Source organism: Microcaecilia unicolor, chromosome 9 (assembly GCF_901765095.1).
Source record: "Microcaecilia unicolor chromosome 9, aMicUni1.1, whole genome shotgun sequence".
In the NCBI taxonomy this organism is placed as follows: domain Eukaryota; kingdom Metazoa; phylum Chordata; class Amphibia; order Gymnophiona; family Siphonopidae; genus Microcaecilia; species Microcaecilia unicolor.
In genome coordinates this window covers 190,946,441-190,961,345 of record NC_044039.1, presented here as the reverse complement: position 1 = coordinate 190,961,345, position 14,905 = coordinate 190,946,441, and the positions used below count along the sequence as shown (strand labels likewise).

The 14,905-nt window shown below is 42.5% G+C and overlaps 1 protein-coding gene across 1 annotated transcript in view; it reads right to left on the bottom strand.

The window, feature by feature from the left end:
* Positions 1 to 14,905, bottom strand: part of CDC42BPB (CDC42 binding protein kinase beta) — a 288,059-nt gene that overhangs the window by 25,849 nt on the left and 247,305 nt on the right. The window contains 5 exon segments of the mRNA XM_030214305.1: positions 413 to 1,009; positions 3,125 to 3,187; positions 3,962 to 4,178; positions 7,174 to 7,255; positions 9,952 to 10,091. Of these exon segments, the coding sequence (XP_030070165.1) occupies positions 413 to 1,009; positions 3,125 to 3,187; positions 3,962 to 4,178; positions 7,174 to 7,255; positions 9,952 to 10,091 (1,099 nt within the window).

Sequence of the window (14,905 nt, the reverse complement as noted above, 5' to 3'; positions counted from 1 at the left end):
TGCCAAAAAGTAACACTCTTAATTGATAATCAATAGTAAATCTAATTCAGGAACCACTTACCTATTATTTTCAGATTCAGTCTGCCTTTCTAGAATCTTATGGCACTAGTGGTTAGTGAAGCAGCACGAGAACCTGGGGAACTGGGCTCAATTTCCACTGTAGCTCCTTGTGACACTGGGCAAGTCATTTAACCCACCATTACCCCATGTAATATGTAAACTGCTTTGACTGTAACCACAGAAATGCGGTATATCAAATCCCATCCCCTTTCCCCTTCCCTTTAAATATAGTGATCTCTGAATAATATCTGGTTCTTTGTTTCTAGGTCTGCAAGCCAAAAACTTACATGCCAATATTTGCAAACATTTAAAGCAGCAACAGGGATAAAGCAACAGAAAAACATATACATACTACAGGCAACAGGAGTTGCAGGCCACATGAGCTCCTGCAAGCGTGATCTCCGACCATGTGCATCGACGTACACTCCCATATGGCTGAAGCAAAGCAGGTACTCCTCATTACTGAGCTCCACAGCACAAAGGGCATCACAAGGATGCTGGGAGAGGAATGAAAGAGAGGAGTCACTAGGATTTACCAGGTTTACTGACTGTCCATCTCCCTGGACGTTCAATAAAGAGAACCCAGACAGATACCCGACACAGAGCCTGTCCCTGAAGAATGCCATCCACTGTACATTTCCAGGAGCCTGGATTTCATTGAACTTCTTGTGGAAAGGTTTAGTTCTGTGTATTTCGTAACAAAGAATCTGTCGCTTGACTGCTACAAACAAACAAGTTGAGGAGACTTTCTTCAGTGTTCCGGTTGCAATGAACTGACAGCCTTTAGTTTCTGGAAGCTTAATGTCAAAGCTGCTTTCTGATCCATCAAGAGAGGCCCATGGGTTCAAGTGAACATGATGGTTGCGACCACAGATGAGAACAACAATTTTTTCTTTAGGAACCAACTCGATCTGGTACACCTTTTTACAGTCTGCAGCTCGAACTATCACTGCAATTATAATGCAAGTTTTAATGAGTATTAAGAACAGTTAAATGAAAACTGCCAAGCTGTTTAAGGTTCACAAGTTTTACAATCAAGAGTTACACGAATGAAGAGAAAGGGTTAATTTAGTCCAAGTTTTTTAACATATCAGTTTTTAAAAATCTTTAACAGTAGTCGTAAGCTTGGAGAAAAGACAGCTGAGGGGAGATACGATACAGATCTATAAAATAATGAGTGTAGTGGAACGGGTATCTTTCCAAAAATACTAGGACTAGGGTGTATGCGATGACCTACAAAGTAGTAAATTTAAAACAAATTGGAGAAAATGTTTCTTCACTCAACGTGTAATTGAACTCTGGAATTTCTTGCCAGAGAATGTGGTAAAGGCGGCTTAGTGGGGTTTTAAAAAGGTTTGGACGGCTTCCTAAAGGAAAAGTCCATAGACCATTATTAAAATGACTTGTGGAAAATCCACTGCTTATTTCTGGGATAAGCAGAATAAAATGTATTGAACTGTTTTGGGATCTTGCCAGGTATTTGTGACCTGGATTGGCCACTGTTGGAAACAGGATGCTGGGCTTCATGGACCTTTGGTCTGTCCCAGTGTGGCAATACTTATGTAATTATGTACTTATAATTTAATTTGGAATTACATAGTGCCTTTTATCCAAGTCAACAAAACATACTTTCACAGGACTTCAAAATAGGGATGTCAAAACACTCAAATCAACCCAAAGAAGTTTGGGTTTGGGTTTTGTCCCACTGAACTTACAAGAAGAGGAGGATAAAATCTCCATGCGTGTAACAGAGCAAACCAGGACTCAAATTGGTCACTTTGAATTGATCTGAGAGATGAAAACCCTATCTTGGAAACGTACCAAACAGTCTCTGAGACGCAGCTCTTGAAAAATCCATTCAAAGTTCATTAAATACAAGCAGTATGCAGGGCAAGAGTTACTGTCATGGCGTATGCATTCAGTGGGGAGTGGGCTGAGTTGTCTCTGTGGCCTCTAAAAAGAAACTACTATTATAGTTCAGGTGGCTACTGGAGACAGGTGCTATTGCTGTGCTCCTAGTAGCTGCTGGGGAGATAGGCCACACTGCTCTACTCCACACTACTGCTGGGGGAAAGGCTGCTGCTCTTGGAAAGTAGTTCAGGAAGAAGCCAGAAAGAGAGGGAACAGAAGGGAGGAGCAAAGGAGAAGACAAAGAAGTCTCCCCCCCCCCCCCCCAAGAAAGGACAGCTCAAAGAAAAGGGCAAATAATTTTTTTTCCCATGTTCTAAAATGCTTATAAATAATTTTTCACTGCCACACTCCCTCCCCAGTGTGCTCCATTTCACTACAGAGCTTGTCTTGGAACAGTAAGTAATAACCATGCCTTGAGCAAACTTTCAACCCTGGTAACTTCTCCTTTCAGTCTTTTCTAAATAATTTCTCTATTCAATCATGGAGGAGTATCCCAGTGGTTAGTTCAGCGGACTTTGATCCCGGGGAGCTGGGTTCGATTTCCACTGCACCTCCTTGTGACTGTGGGCAAGCCACTTAACCCACCATTACTCCAAGTACAAATAAGTACCTGTATATACTATGTAAACCGCTTTGAATGTAGTTGCAAAACCACAGAAAATCAATATATCCAGTCCCATTCCCTTTCAAAATTAAGTGCTACAGCTGTAGGGTTTAAAAAAAAAAAAAGTATTTTCTCCTGGGAGGACAAATTTCACTGCATTGCACCAAGTCCTGTGTACCAGTTAGGACTACATCTAAAGAACTTTCCCCTTTAGTCGGTTTCAGGATCAGCTGCTCCACATCAGGATGGGCTGGAGTGGGCTTTGACAGAAATTGTTGGGAAGTAAAGCCAGTGCTGGACAGACTTCTACGGTCTGTGTTCCAAAAACAGTAAAGACAGATAGAGATCAAGTATATGTATTTTATACTACATTCATATCATATGCTATGAGTGTGGGTGTTGTGTATCTCAATAGGGGAAGGGAAAAGATTTTAAGGTTGAACTTAGCAAGTAAAATGTTGTTAGCAATACTGATGTATTGTTGGTTTTATCATAAATTGATAATGAATATGACTGTTGGGCAGACTGGCTGGACTGTGCAGATCTTACCATCACGAGTGAGTTCTATCACATACAATCCTTCTTCTGTGCCAATGGCTATTCGATCTTGATCTAAAAAAAGAATGGAAAATACATCACAATATATAAGTAAATTAAAGACCCACTTCTGAGTTTATTCATTACTTAAGCAAAGATTTTACATAATAGTGTCTTCCTGGAAAGAAATAATTATATTCTTAGAAGATTCTGAAAATACCGTACAAAAGCCTTAGAGAGAGAAAGCAAATTACTTCATGAAGTACAAAAAAAAGCTATACTAATTTTATAGCAAAAAGAGGCAATCAACTGTTTTCTCATCATCAACAGGAATGTGATTTATAAAAACTGGTGAAGCTCTTGACACAGCAGGCCCTATACATATGTTAAACTGTACTAATGTTTTAAGTTCTACATCATACTTCTGGTTTTAATTATTTCCTATTCTGTTCATTATCATGAAAGGACAGAAAAAAGAGCAAATGAAATAAAAATTAAGGCAGCCTGAAAATTTTGATAAACTTTTATTTTAACTCCAGGTGCAAAATTGCTCTCTAGACAGGAGAGGAAGAATATATCTGACACATGCGGACTGGAAGGTTTAAAGAAAGAACGTGAATATTTTTCAGTTCTCTAAAGGAAAGCCATAAAATCGCCCAAAATCATTAAATGTTCTGATATGGAACCAGCAGCAACCCGAACAGTAACATCTATTGTAGGATAGATATCCCCGGAAGGTATTAATGCTAGATATGATGATACAATGTATTTTATGGCTGCTGGCGTTTCCAATGCATTGTTGTTCTTTTGTGTCTATTTTGCTAAGACAGTCTACTAAACTAGGCATACCTATGATAGCAGCAGTGGAACTTGCTTTTATAAGAGGCAGGGTACTATCATACGCTTCTTGGGGAATATGAACGACCTGGTTTTTCAGTTTGTTTTTGTGTAGGATGGTCTGTAGTCCCTCTAAGATTCCAACCCATTTCTTCTTCTCAGTCTCGTTTTCGGTCAGGATTAGCAGTGATGAGATCTTGGGAGGTGAACCTAAGAGGGAAGCTGTCACCTTGACAGCCAAAAGAAGGCAGACAGCTGTGAGAAAAGGAACACTCAATCATGCAAGTCAACTTCCCACTGAAAGAAATTTTTTTTACTTAGCCATTAAACAGTTGCCTGTGATCTGCTGATTTAGAACTAGCCAAAGATATTTTGTATCTATTTTGTAGAAACTGCTCCAGGAGGCGCGTGTGTTCCCCTCCACTTATACAATAAGGAGGATGAGTTTATTCCCTCCAGGAGGATGTGCATTCCCCTCCTTTATGAGTTCATGCCCTTGTGATGGGCCATCGTTCGCTGTGAGGAAAGCTCTTGTGATTCCCATTGCGGTTTGCCATACTGCTTTGGAAGCTTCAAATACTGAAGAGGCAGTGGAGCTAGCTGGCCAAGAGGGCACTGTGAAAGTTTGAGTGCTCTCTATCTCCCCTGCTGGTTGATGGACATAACAGTTTAAATTCCTAGAAGTGTTCCTTTGATGAACCAGAGCAGCTTCCAGTATTTGTATATTCTTCCTTTGAAAAGAAACCATTTATTTGTAAACACGGTCAACCACAACTAGAGGTGGCTTTGAAGTCTTCCTACTCTACTCTGACCCACTATTTAAAAATACACTTTCCTGTCAGCATGGTCCAAGTCCAGCAGTCTTATTTATGTAGAACAGGAAGTGAAATATTCTGCATTCTATGCAGATGCAGTGTGTAAACTGGAATTTCTTAGTTTGGCTCTTGACATTTTTCCTACTGTAATCAGAATAACATGACTCTGCATAACATACCACCTACTGGGGAACAGTTCAGTATAGCGAATTTGCAGGTTGTTAAATGCTGGTACATAAGTAAGTACATAAGTAATGCCATACTGGGAAAAGACCAAGGGTCCATCGAGCCCAGCATCCTGTCCACGACAGCGGCCAATCCAGGCCAAGGGCACCTGGCAAGCTTCCCAAACGTACAAAATTCTATACATGTTGTTCCTGAAATTGTGGATTTTTCCCAAGTCCATTTAGTAGCGGTTTATGGACTTGTCCTTTAGGAAACCGTCCAGCCCCTTTTTAAACTCTGCTAAGCTAACCGCCCTCACCACTTTCTCCGCACTTTGTCACCGCAGTGACTAGGGCATCCACTGTAGGCATTTGAAAACAAGCCATATGTCCCTCACGCAGAGGGTATAACTACTCAAGATCTAACATGTATCTAACATGCTCAAGATGCAGGTGCTGTGCTATATTACAGGTCTATAGCAAGAGAAAATGCATACAGTGGTTCTCTTGTACTGAAATGTTTTTTAAATTTAAAAATGTTTTGACCCACTTAGTACATAAACCTTAGGAGGAAATTAGTAACATGGAAGCTAAAACTTATTTTTGGTGCTGGGCTACTACATGGTCTCTCCTTCTATACCTAATCTCTAAACCCACTAAGACTGGCCTCCTTCAGTTTGACCATAGTTAAGAGTACCCTAGGGAAAACAAAGTTGCTTACCTATAACAGATGTCTCCCATAGACAGTAGGATTAAGCACCCAATGTATAATTAAACTCTGGAATTCGTTGCCGGAGAAAGTGGTGAGGGCGGTTAGCTTAGCAGAGTTTAAAAAGGGGCTGGACGGTTTCCTAAAGGACAAGTCCATAAACCGCTACTAAATGGACTTGGGAAAAATCCACAATTCCAGGAACAACATGTATAGAATTTTGCACGTTTGGGAAGCTTGCCAGGTGCCCTTGGCCTGGATTGGCCGCTGTCGTGGACAGGATGCTGGGCTCGATGGACCCTTGGTCTTTTCCCAGTATGGCATTACTTATGTACTTACTTATGTACTTATGTACCAGCATTTAACAACCTGCAAATTGGCTATACTGAACTGTTCCCCAGTAGGTGGTATGTTATGCAGAGTCATGTTATTCTGATTACAGTAGGAAAAATGTCAAGAGTCAAACTAAGAAATTCCAGTTTACACACTGCATCTGCATAGAATGCAGAATATTTCACTTCCTGTTCTACATAAATAAGACTGCTGGACTTGGACCATGCTGACAGGAAAGTGTATTTTTAAATAGTGGGTCAGAGTAGAGTAGGAAGACTTCAAAGCCACCTCTAGTCGTGGTTGACCGTGTTTACAAATAAATGGTTTCTTTTCAAAGGAAGAATATACAAATACTGGAAGCTGCTCTGGTTCATCAAAGGAACACTTCTAGGAATTTAAACTGTTTATACCAAAGACCACAAAATAATTGTTTCTGGGTTATCACTCCAGTCTCTTGCCACAAGTAGATGATTACTTCAACCTGCCTACATACCCTGACAATGTGCCATGGGGGACGATGAATCTTAGAAGTCTGTCCACCCTACTATTTCAAATTTGCATAGCCTTCTTTTCCGATAGTAAATGTAATGCTTACTGGAGAGTGATGCTGCTATCACTAGAAAGGCAATTATTCCTGAAATTGTTAAAAGTATACAAGAATAGTGAAAACTCCAACTTCATTTTACAGTACAGTCTCAATTACCTGACCTAAACAGGACCAACCTGTTGTTGGATAATATAGAGAACACTATATAAACCCCTCAAAAAATGCATAAACAAAAGCATAGAGTTTCTGATTTTCAAAAATTGCTCTAACACAAAGATTTTTAATAGAAATAAATGTGATGATGTCACTGAGAGGGGGTCTGTCAGATATGCCGAATGGTCGAATTACTGAAGGTCGGATAATGAAGACTGTACTTTAGTTCTTTCATGAACAGTGAGAAGTTTAAGTCCCCAGATTGCTTTTGAACTCTGGAGTTCTTTGGGGAAAGCACAACACCACGCATTTCTAAACAAAGAACAAATTAGAATTTGCCAAACTTATATATTTATTGTTTTATACAGTTGTTATAATAGCACCAGAAAGCAGACATCACACCACAGCAGCAGAATAAGCAACTGCTTCTCATTAAGCAACAATAAACCTGACATCTAAAAATAAATGGTCTTCACAACTGAAGTGGGTATAAAGAAACCTACCCTGAATATACATGGGATGTCTTTGCGGGTGGCATGTATTACATCTGGAGCCAGGACTGAGCTCACAGAAAAATCCTCATCTCTGAAGAAAAGAACACATCACAAGATTGAGAAAGAAAATATTAAATATATATATATATAACTAAAGAGAAAACACCTACATCTGTCCTCCGCTGTGCTGCATTTTCATAATTTTCTAAAACTACAAAGACTGACTCAAGAATTCAAGCACAACATGTTGTTTTATTATAATCAAAGATGGGTAGGCTACCCTAATTATTTTCATTTAAACTGATGTAAGCACCATAGATGAGCACTGGATACTAAGTGACTAAAACTGAAGATAAACTATTCTACTGTGTGGTGAAGAAGTACTATTTGGTGTATCATACAGATGTCTTCGCAGCTATTTAGGAACTAAGGAGCTTGTCTACTAAAATGGCCTAAGCAGTAACATGTGAATTAGTGCACGCTGTTAGTGCATGAGTAAAGTAACCATTACCGCACTGGCACGACTAATTCATGCTAATTGCTTAGCCTGTTATCAGGACAGAAATGAGTGGGTTATGGGTGGGGAATGCACATTGTATGTTATCTTACCATGCACCATCACTGTTGCAGTTAGGGTTGAAGCACTTAGGAACAGTGGTGATGCACCCTTACTGGACGTAGCTGGCAGGGATCCCAAGCCCTGCCAGCTGAAGACCTCCCCCTGATGACACAGAAAATGCTGCAGCTCCCTGAACCACCACTGTCGGCAAACACGCATATACAGATTTCAGTGCATGCGCAAAACTAAGTATGTGTAGGCGTTGGCAGTTCAGGGAGCTGAAGCAGACTGCTGAGGTGGTGAGTAGTGTTTCTGATGCTACTGGGGGAGGTCTTCAGCTGAGTTCACCGCCAGCTCAAGTATTTTATTTTATTTTTTAAGTTGAGTAGGGGGAGAGGTGGACAGCGAGTAAAGGGATCAGAGGGAAAGAACATTTGCTGCCTACCCACTTCTTGACTAGGCAACTCAAAACCTATGTCCGGTTATGCTCTTGATTAGGAGACGGTAAGTGCATCTGTGCTCTAAAGAACTCTTCTGTGTAGTAACTGTACAGGAATATGCTGGGAATCCCCTCCCCACAATAGACACTTGTGTATTAGATGCAAAAATTAATACAAAGAGGGGCATAATCGAACGGGGCGCCCAAGTTGTCATGAGGGCGTCCTCGCAGGAAGGCCCTGTTAAAGGGGCGGGGCAACCCGTATTATCGAAACAAGATGGGCGTCCATCTTTCGTATCGATAATAGTCAGGGATGCCCAAATCATGAAATTTAGGCTGATCTTAGAGATGGTCGTCCTTAGGTTGTTTTTGAGATGGCGTCCCCGGTTTTCGGCGATAATGGAAACCGAGGACGCCCATCTCAAAAACGACCAAATCCAAGCTATTTGGTCGTGGGAGGAGCCACCATTCGTACTGTACTGGTCCCCCTCACATGCCAGGACACCAACTGGGCAACCTAGGGGGCACTACAGTGGACTTCACAAATTGCTCCCAGCTGCAAAGCTCCCTTACCTTCGGTGCTGAGCCCTCCAACCCCCCCCCCCCCCCAAACCCACTCCCCACAACTGTACACCACTACCATAACCCTAAGGGGTGAAGGGCTCAACATTTACCACCACAAGTGTAACAGGTGGAGGGGAATGGACCTGGGTCCGCCTGCCTGAAGTGTACTGCACCCACTAAAAACTGCTCCAGGGACCTGCATAGTGCTGTGATGGAGCTGGGTATGACATTTGAGGCTGGCATAGAGGCTGGAAAAAAATGTTTAAATAAATTTTTTTTGGGGGGTGGGAGGGGGTTGGTGACCACTGGGGGAGTAAGGGGAGGTCATCCCCGATTCCCTCCGGTGGTCATCTGGTCAGTTCGGGCACCTTTTTGAGGCTTGGTCGTGAAAAAAAATGGACCAAGTAAAGTTGGCCAAATGCTCATCAGGGACGCCCTTCTTTTTTCCATTATCGGTCGAGGACACTCATCTCTAAATCACGCCCCAGTCCCACCTTCGGTACGGTGCTGACACGCCCCATGAATTTTGGTCGTCCCCGCAACAGAAAGCAGTTGAGGACGCCTAAAATCAGCTTTCGATTATGCTGATTTGGGCGACCCCGAGAGGACGCCCATCTCCCAATTTGTGCCGGAAGATGGGAATCCTTCTCTTTCAAAAATTCATCTGAAAGTCTACGCACTAAGTTTACTGCACTTTAGTAGACAAACCTCTAGATTTCCTAAAGCTGAAATCCAACAAAATTTGAAGATTTTACTGATTATTTCCACACTATTATTAAACAAAAAGAAATTCTCTTGCACTTCATTTATTTTTTTTTCTGTACTGCATTTCTCATAAACAAGATTGCTTGATGTTAGTAATAGCCTCAACCTACCCTTTATTTAGTTTCTTCAAGCTCCTCTGGGCTTCTAATTCATTATGAACTCTCATTTTTCCCTTCTAACTTACTTTAGACTAGTCACTGTAGCCAACAGTCTTCAGCCATCATGGGCCCTAAATTTGGCCAATAGGTGTTGCCATTGTACAATAACTATAACTTTCCCCACCACCAACTCCAGCCCAGTGACTACTGCCTCCACAATATCTCTAGTCTCAGTTAATCCATTGAACAGCAGATATGAGCATGGAATTGAACTAGATCCCTCTACAAGACAGTGCCCAGGACTACAACAAACCTGACTCTAGACTTTTAACTTATGAACAGAGATTCCTATTAGAACAAACCTGAGATCCAGTACTTGACTTGCAACCACTCCTGGTTGTGTGGATTTTCCTTCAGGTATATCGTACAGGAAGAGTTTGCAGTCACACACAACTGCATAAGCTCTCTGCCACCCTTTTTTCACCCCTGTGGGCTTTGGAACCTGTAGGGAAAGAAATTAATAACTTTTACTTTGATGCTTCTGAGACTTTCCAGGCAGAACCAAGGTGACCCATCAAAAGAGGATTACACTATCTTTTATGTATAGATTTATGGCGTTCTGCCCTTGTGCTCTTACTCACAGGGTGCATTGGGAGACAGGTTTACATGTGCATTATGATGAGGCTGATTGAAAACAAATGGAACCTGCTTTAGCTATCAATATCCAAGAAAATAATTACAAAGTATTTTATTGGCGATTAACTCCAGAGAATTTACATCGTTATTTTTCCTTGCTTCGACCCTTTGCTGGCGATAATGTGGTCAAAGGGAAATTATGGGCCATATTTGGTGGAGCTGTCCTAGGGTTTGCTCTTTTTAGAAAACGATTCAGTTTTGCATCCATCTGTGAAATGGCTGGGAAATACTTTGGGACCTGGTTACTTTCTTATTAAATAGAAAAGTACCTGCTCTGACAATACCAAAGAATACTTTACTTAGATTTTGCTTCAGTGTGGTTAATTATTGCAGGTAACTGGGAAAAAGTGGGCCCCCCCCCTCCAAATATACATGGTTACTTAAACTTTGGTTTCTATACGGTATGGAGATGTTATCAGCCCAACAGAGAAAATCTATTCGTAAATGGGGAAAGATCTGGAAACCTTTGATTTGTACACGAGAACCTGAGCAAATAACATGAGTAGCTTTGCTTCATTTCTTTTTATGTTCCTACTTCAGAGACACTCTTCTGTTTTTGTTCTTGCTGATGCAGGTGTGTGTATGGGAGGGGAGGTTGGATTTGATTGTTAGAGTGTTGCTTATAGGGGTTGTGTGTGTGTGTGTGTGTGTGTGGGGGGGGGGGGGGGTTAACACTGTTTAAAAAATGTATACATTGAAGGAGGCTGATGCATATTTGTAACTTCTCTCTGCAGCTGAAACTTGCTGTTATTGTATTCAAATCTTTGGCTTGTTTCTTTTGTTCTCCAAGTTGATTCAATAAGTAACAAAACAAAACAAAACAAAAAAAAGACAACGACAGCTGTAGTTTGTAAGTAATGATCAGAGCAGGGTTACTTTTTTTTTTTTTTGTGAAGGTCACTGTAAAAAGTGGAGTTGTTTACCTGTAACAGCGATTCTCCATTAACAGGAAAATGCAGACACACTTGTCTGTAGGCTGCCTGACTAGAATTGCCCTCTCTAGATTGATAATAGAATATTCAACCAATGAGGTAGCTTAGACTACTTCTTACTCTGGTGATGTCAGCACCCTCCTCAGTTTGGCATATAACTAGTGTGAATTTAGGTCAAAAATGGGTAGGAACTGCATAGGAATATAGATCTCCCAAGGAATCTCTACTATAGCACATGAGACAGCATTCACTGACTTTGAAAGGTCTTCATATACAACTTTTTTTTTTTTTTTTTTTTTTTAAGGGGAAGGTAGGTGGGGAGCTGTCTCTGCATTATCCTGTTGTTCACGGAGAATACCTGTTACAGGTAAGCCTTTGGGCACATCAATGGTAACAAGTAAAAAATGTGTTTGTACATATTAGTAATACACAGATATCAGGTGGTAGTCGCAAATGCAGAAAGCTTCCTGCCATAATTCTGCAACAAGGATATTCAAGGTTAAATCAGCTGCAACAGTATAATAATTAAATATCAATACAAAATGTAATATATGCATGTAAAAACAGGGCTTATGTTTTGGGGGAATGCCTGGAACGCAGTTCCGCCACTTCTTTACAGAGTCCACAGCAGCAGGGATGTTCTGCCCCAGCTCCTCTTTTCCAGACAACCTTGAGGGAAGAGAAGGAAAGGGGGAGTCCACGGCAGAATGGAGAATAGTCACTCTACTCCCTTTTCCAACCCCTTAACTCCTGTTGCTTATGACCCTGGACAGACCACCATCTCCCCCATGTTCAATAGTTCCACGTCCTTTTTGTCTACAAATTAAGGTGTCTTTTACTAAGCTGTGGTAGCATTTTTAGCGCACTCTAAAAATAAGCGTGTGCTAAATCAGGGGTGTAACCAGACTTCGGCGGGAGGGGGGTCCAGAGCCCGAGGTGAGGGGGCACATTTTAGCCCCCCCGACCTCCCCCCTGCTATTGCTGATCCCCACTGCTGCCGCCACCAACTTTGAGGACCCCTGCCGACGACCCTCTTGACCCCCTCCCACCGATGACCCCCTCGCCCCCCTCACGCTGCCAACCCTCCCCCGCCGCGGGCTACCTTTGCTGGCGGTGGACCCCAATCCCCGCCAGTCGAGGTCCTCTTCTTCCTGCAATGGCTTTGTTCTGTTTCTGACTTTGCAGATCTGCAAAGATTAGTTCTGTTTCTACGAGTCTGAAGTCCTGCACGTACAATGTGCAGGACGTCAGAAACAAAACGAAGCTTTTTCAGGAAGAGGAGGACCTCGGCTGGCAGGGATTGGGGTTCCCCGCCAGCAATGGTAGCCAACGGCGATGGCGGTGTCAGGTTGGCGGTGGGGGGGGGGGGGGGGGGTCGAGAGGGTCGTCGGCAGGCGGGTCCAGGGCCAAATCTACGGGGGCCCAGGCCCACGTAGCTACGCCACTGTGCTAAACACTACAGACATCCATATATTCCTACGTTGGAGAAGGAATAGGACTATGTGGCTGAGGGGTGGGGGGAAGAGATAGAAGGCTGAAACGGCAAAGATTCTGGAGGAAGCTATGGAGCATATGTCACTAAAGAGGGCTGCTGTAAAATCTTTTGAAACAGCTGGACAAATGGAGGTGTTTCACTTATAACACTTTTCCTTTAATAAAGGCTGTGGTGGTAATGGTTTCTATTAAATTTAAGTAAAAACATCTGAGATTTGTCCACAGTCCATTATAGAAACTTATGTTTTCCCTTTTAAGATTTTATTTTTAACAGATTTGATCTCCAGTAAGAAGAGTGTAACTCAGTATTTCAGGTGTTTTACAAAGCTAATGGTATGCGAGTTTGCTCCTGAAGTAGTAAGGCTTTAGAGGATGGTCTGTCCAGGCATAGAAGCAAAGGGCGAGGACATAGGCGTAGTTTGACTATTTCATTTGGGGAGGGGGTGGGGGGGGGAGTGCAAGGGATAGAGAGTTCAGATTGGTGGAACAGGGAAAATATTCTTCCCCTCCCCTCAAATAGGCATTGATTAGTTTACTCTCCCCTCCATTTCCTTTGTGTTTTCACCTTTTCCTTGTGTTTCCCTTTACTCCCCTATACTCTTCCATTTGCCTCCCCTCCTCACTTTTCCGCACACTTTCTTCCTCCCCACATCTCCATAATTCCATTTACCGCCTTCCCTCATCTCTTCCTCCACTTGCTGCTCTCCTCTAAACCACCCTATTCCTCTTTACTTCTTTCTTCTTCTGACCCTTCCTACATCTTTCCTCCCCACCCTTCTCAGCAATTCTTCCCTTTCATCTCTTTCCTTCCCCCTTCCTCCCCTGCCTTTCCTCTTGCTTTTTTTTCATCTCTTCTCTCCACTTTTCTCTCCCTTCATTATCTCACATCCTCCCACCCCCCATATCTCTGCCATCTCTCACCTTCCCACTCCCCAGTACACACTGCTGCTCTCTTCTTTCCCTTCCTTCTCCTAATACACTCCCTCACCTCTCTCCCTTTCTCTTTTCCTTCACCATCCTGGAACTCTTCTTCTGGGGCAGCAGAATATCTTTTTACTTGGAAGAGCCAAACAAGCCAAGCTCTGTCCCTACCCCTTTGCACTCCCCCTGGTGTTGATGCTGTATGGGACAAAAAAGTTGGTAGGGCCATGGTCCCTGTGACTCACTCCATTCTTCTGCCTATGCTCACCTTCCTTTCCCCTCCCCCAGCACACTCTTCTCTTCCCATCTGCCTGACACTTTGTGAAGTAATATAAAACCCTCCAAATGGACACAAGATCATACCATACCAGCAGAATCCTTTACTTCAGTTGCAGAGACACAGCAAGACTCTCACCTGATATAAAATAGGGAACCAGAAAAAACATGCAGACAAAAACTAAAAGAGGTGCAGGATTCTGCATGTCGTGCAACATCAGAGAAACAGAAAGAAATACAGTTCTCCAGTACAGTACAAAATAAAGCCGACACATGTAGATTAAATCACTAAACTGAAAATAAAATCATATTTCCTACCTCTGTAGTCTGGTGATTTTATTATTCCAATCATCTTGTTCCCAATCTTTGGCTCTGCTTTCCTCTGTCTGTGCTCATAACTCTATTTCCAGGGCCTCCTTTCCATTTGCAATTTCATTTCTCATCTCCTGCCCTATGTCTGGTACTGATCTTTCATGTTCAGCTTTCTTTGATTTCTCTGCCTCCTTCTCAAATTTATATTGTTTTTAATCTCTCTTCTCTTCATATGTAGCCTGTCTTTCCTCTTACCTTTATGTGCAGCCTGTCTCCCCTCTTCCTGTCCCTTTATGTGCAGTCTGTGCAGAGACACAGAGAGACAGAGACAGAGCCAGGCCCGAGGAAGGGCTGCCGTAGCAGCCACTGTCCCTCACTCACTCAGGCCGCCACTGCCCCCACCCCCTACCTTCCTGCGTCGGTGCGTTTGCTCCTCCCCGGCCTCCCAGGTTTCAACCTATGCTGCGTAAGCCAGCATATTTGAAAATATAAGTTGAGATCAAATAACAATGCTGACAACAATAAAGAACGACAATATGGATACAGCAGCTCATAGGTTTGCTTGCTTTGTTTTGGGTGAACAACTGCATGGAGGAGAGGGAAAGGGAGACTAACCTAACTGGATTCATCTTTTTGAAGTCATGCCGTCTCCTGTTCTCAATCTAACCTCCTTAGTTCATTCTGA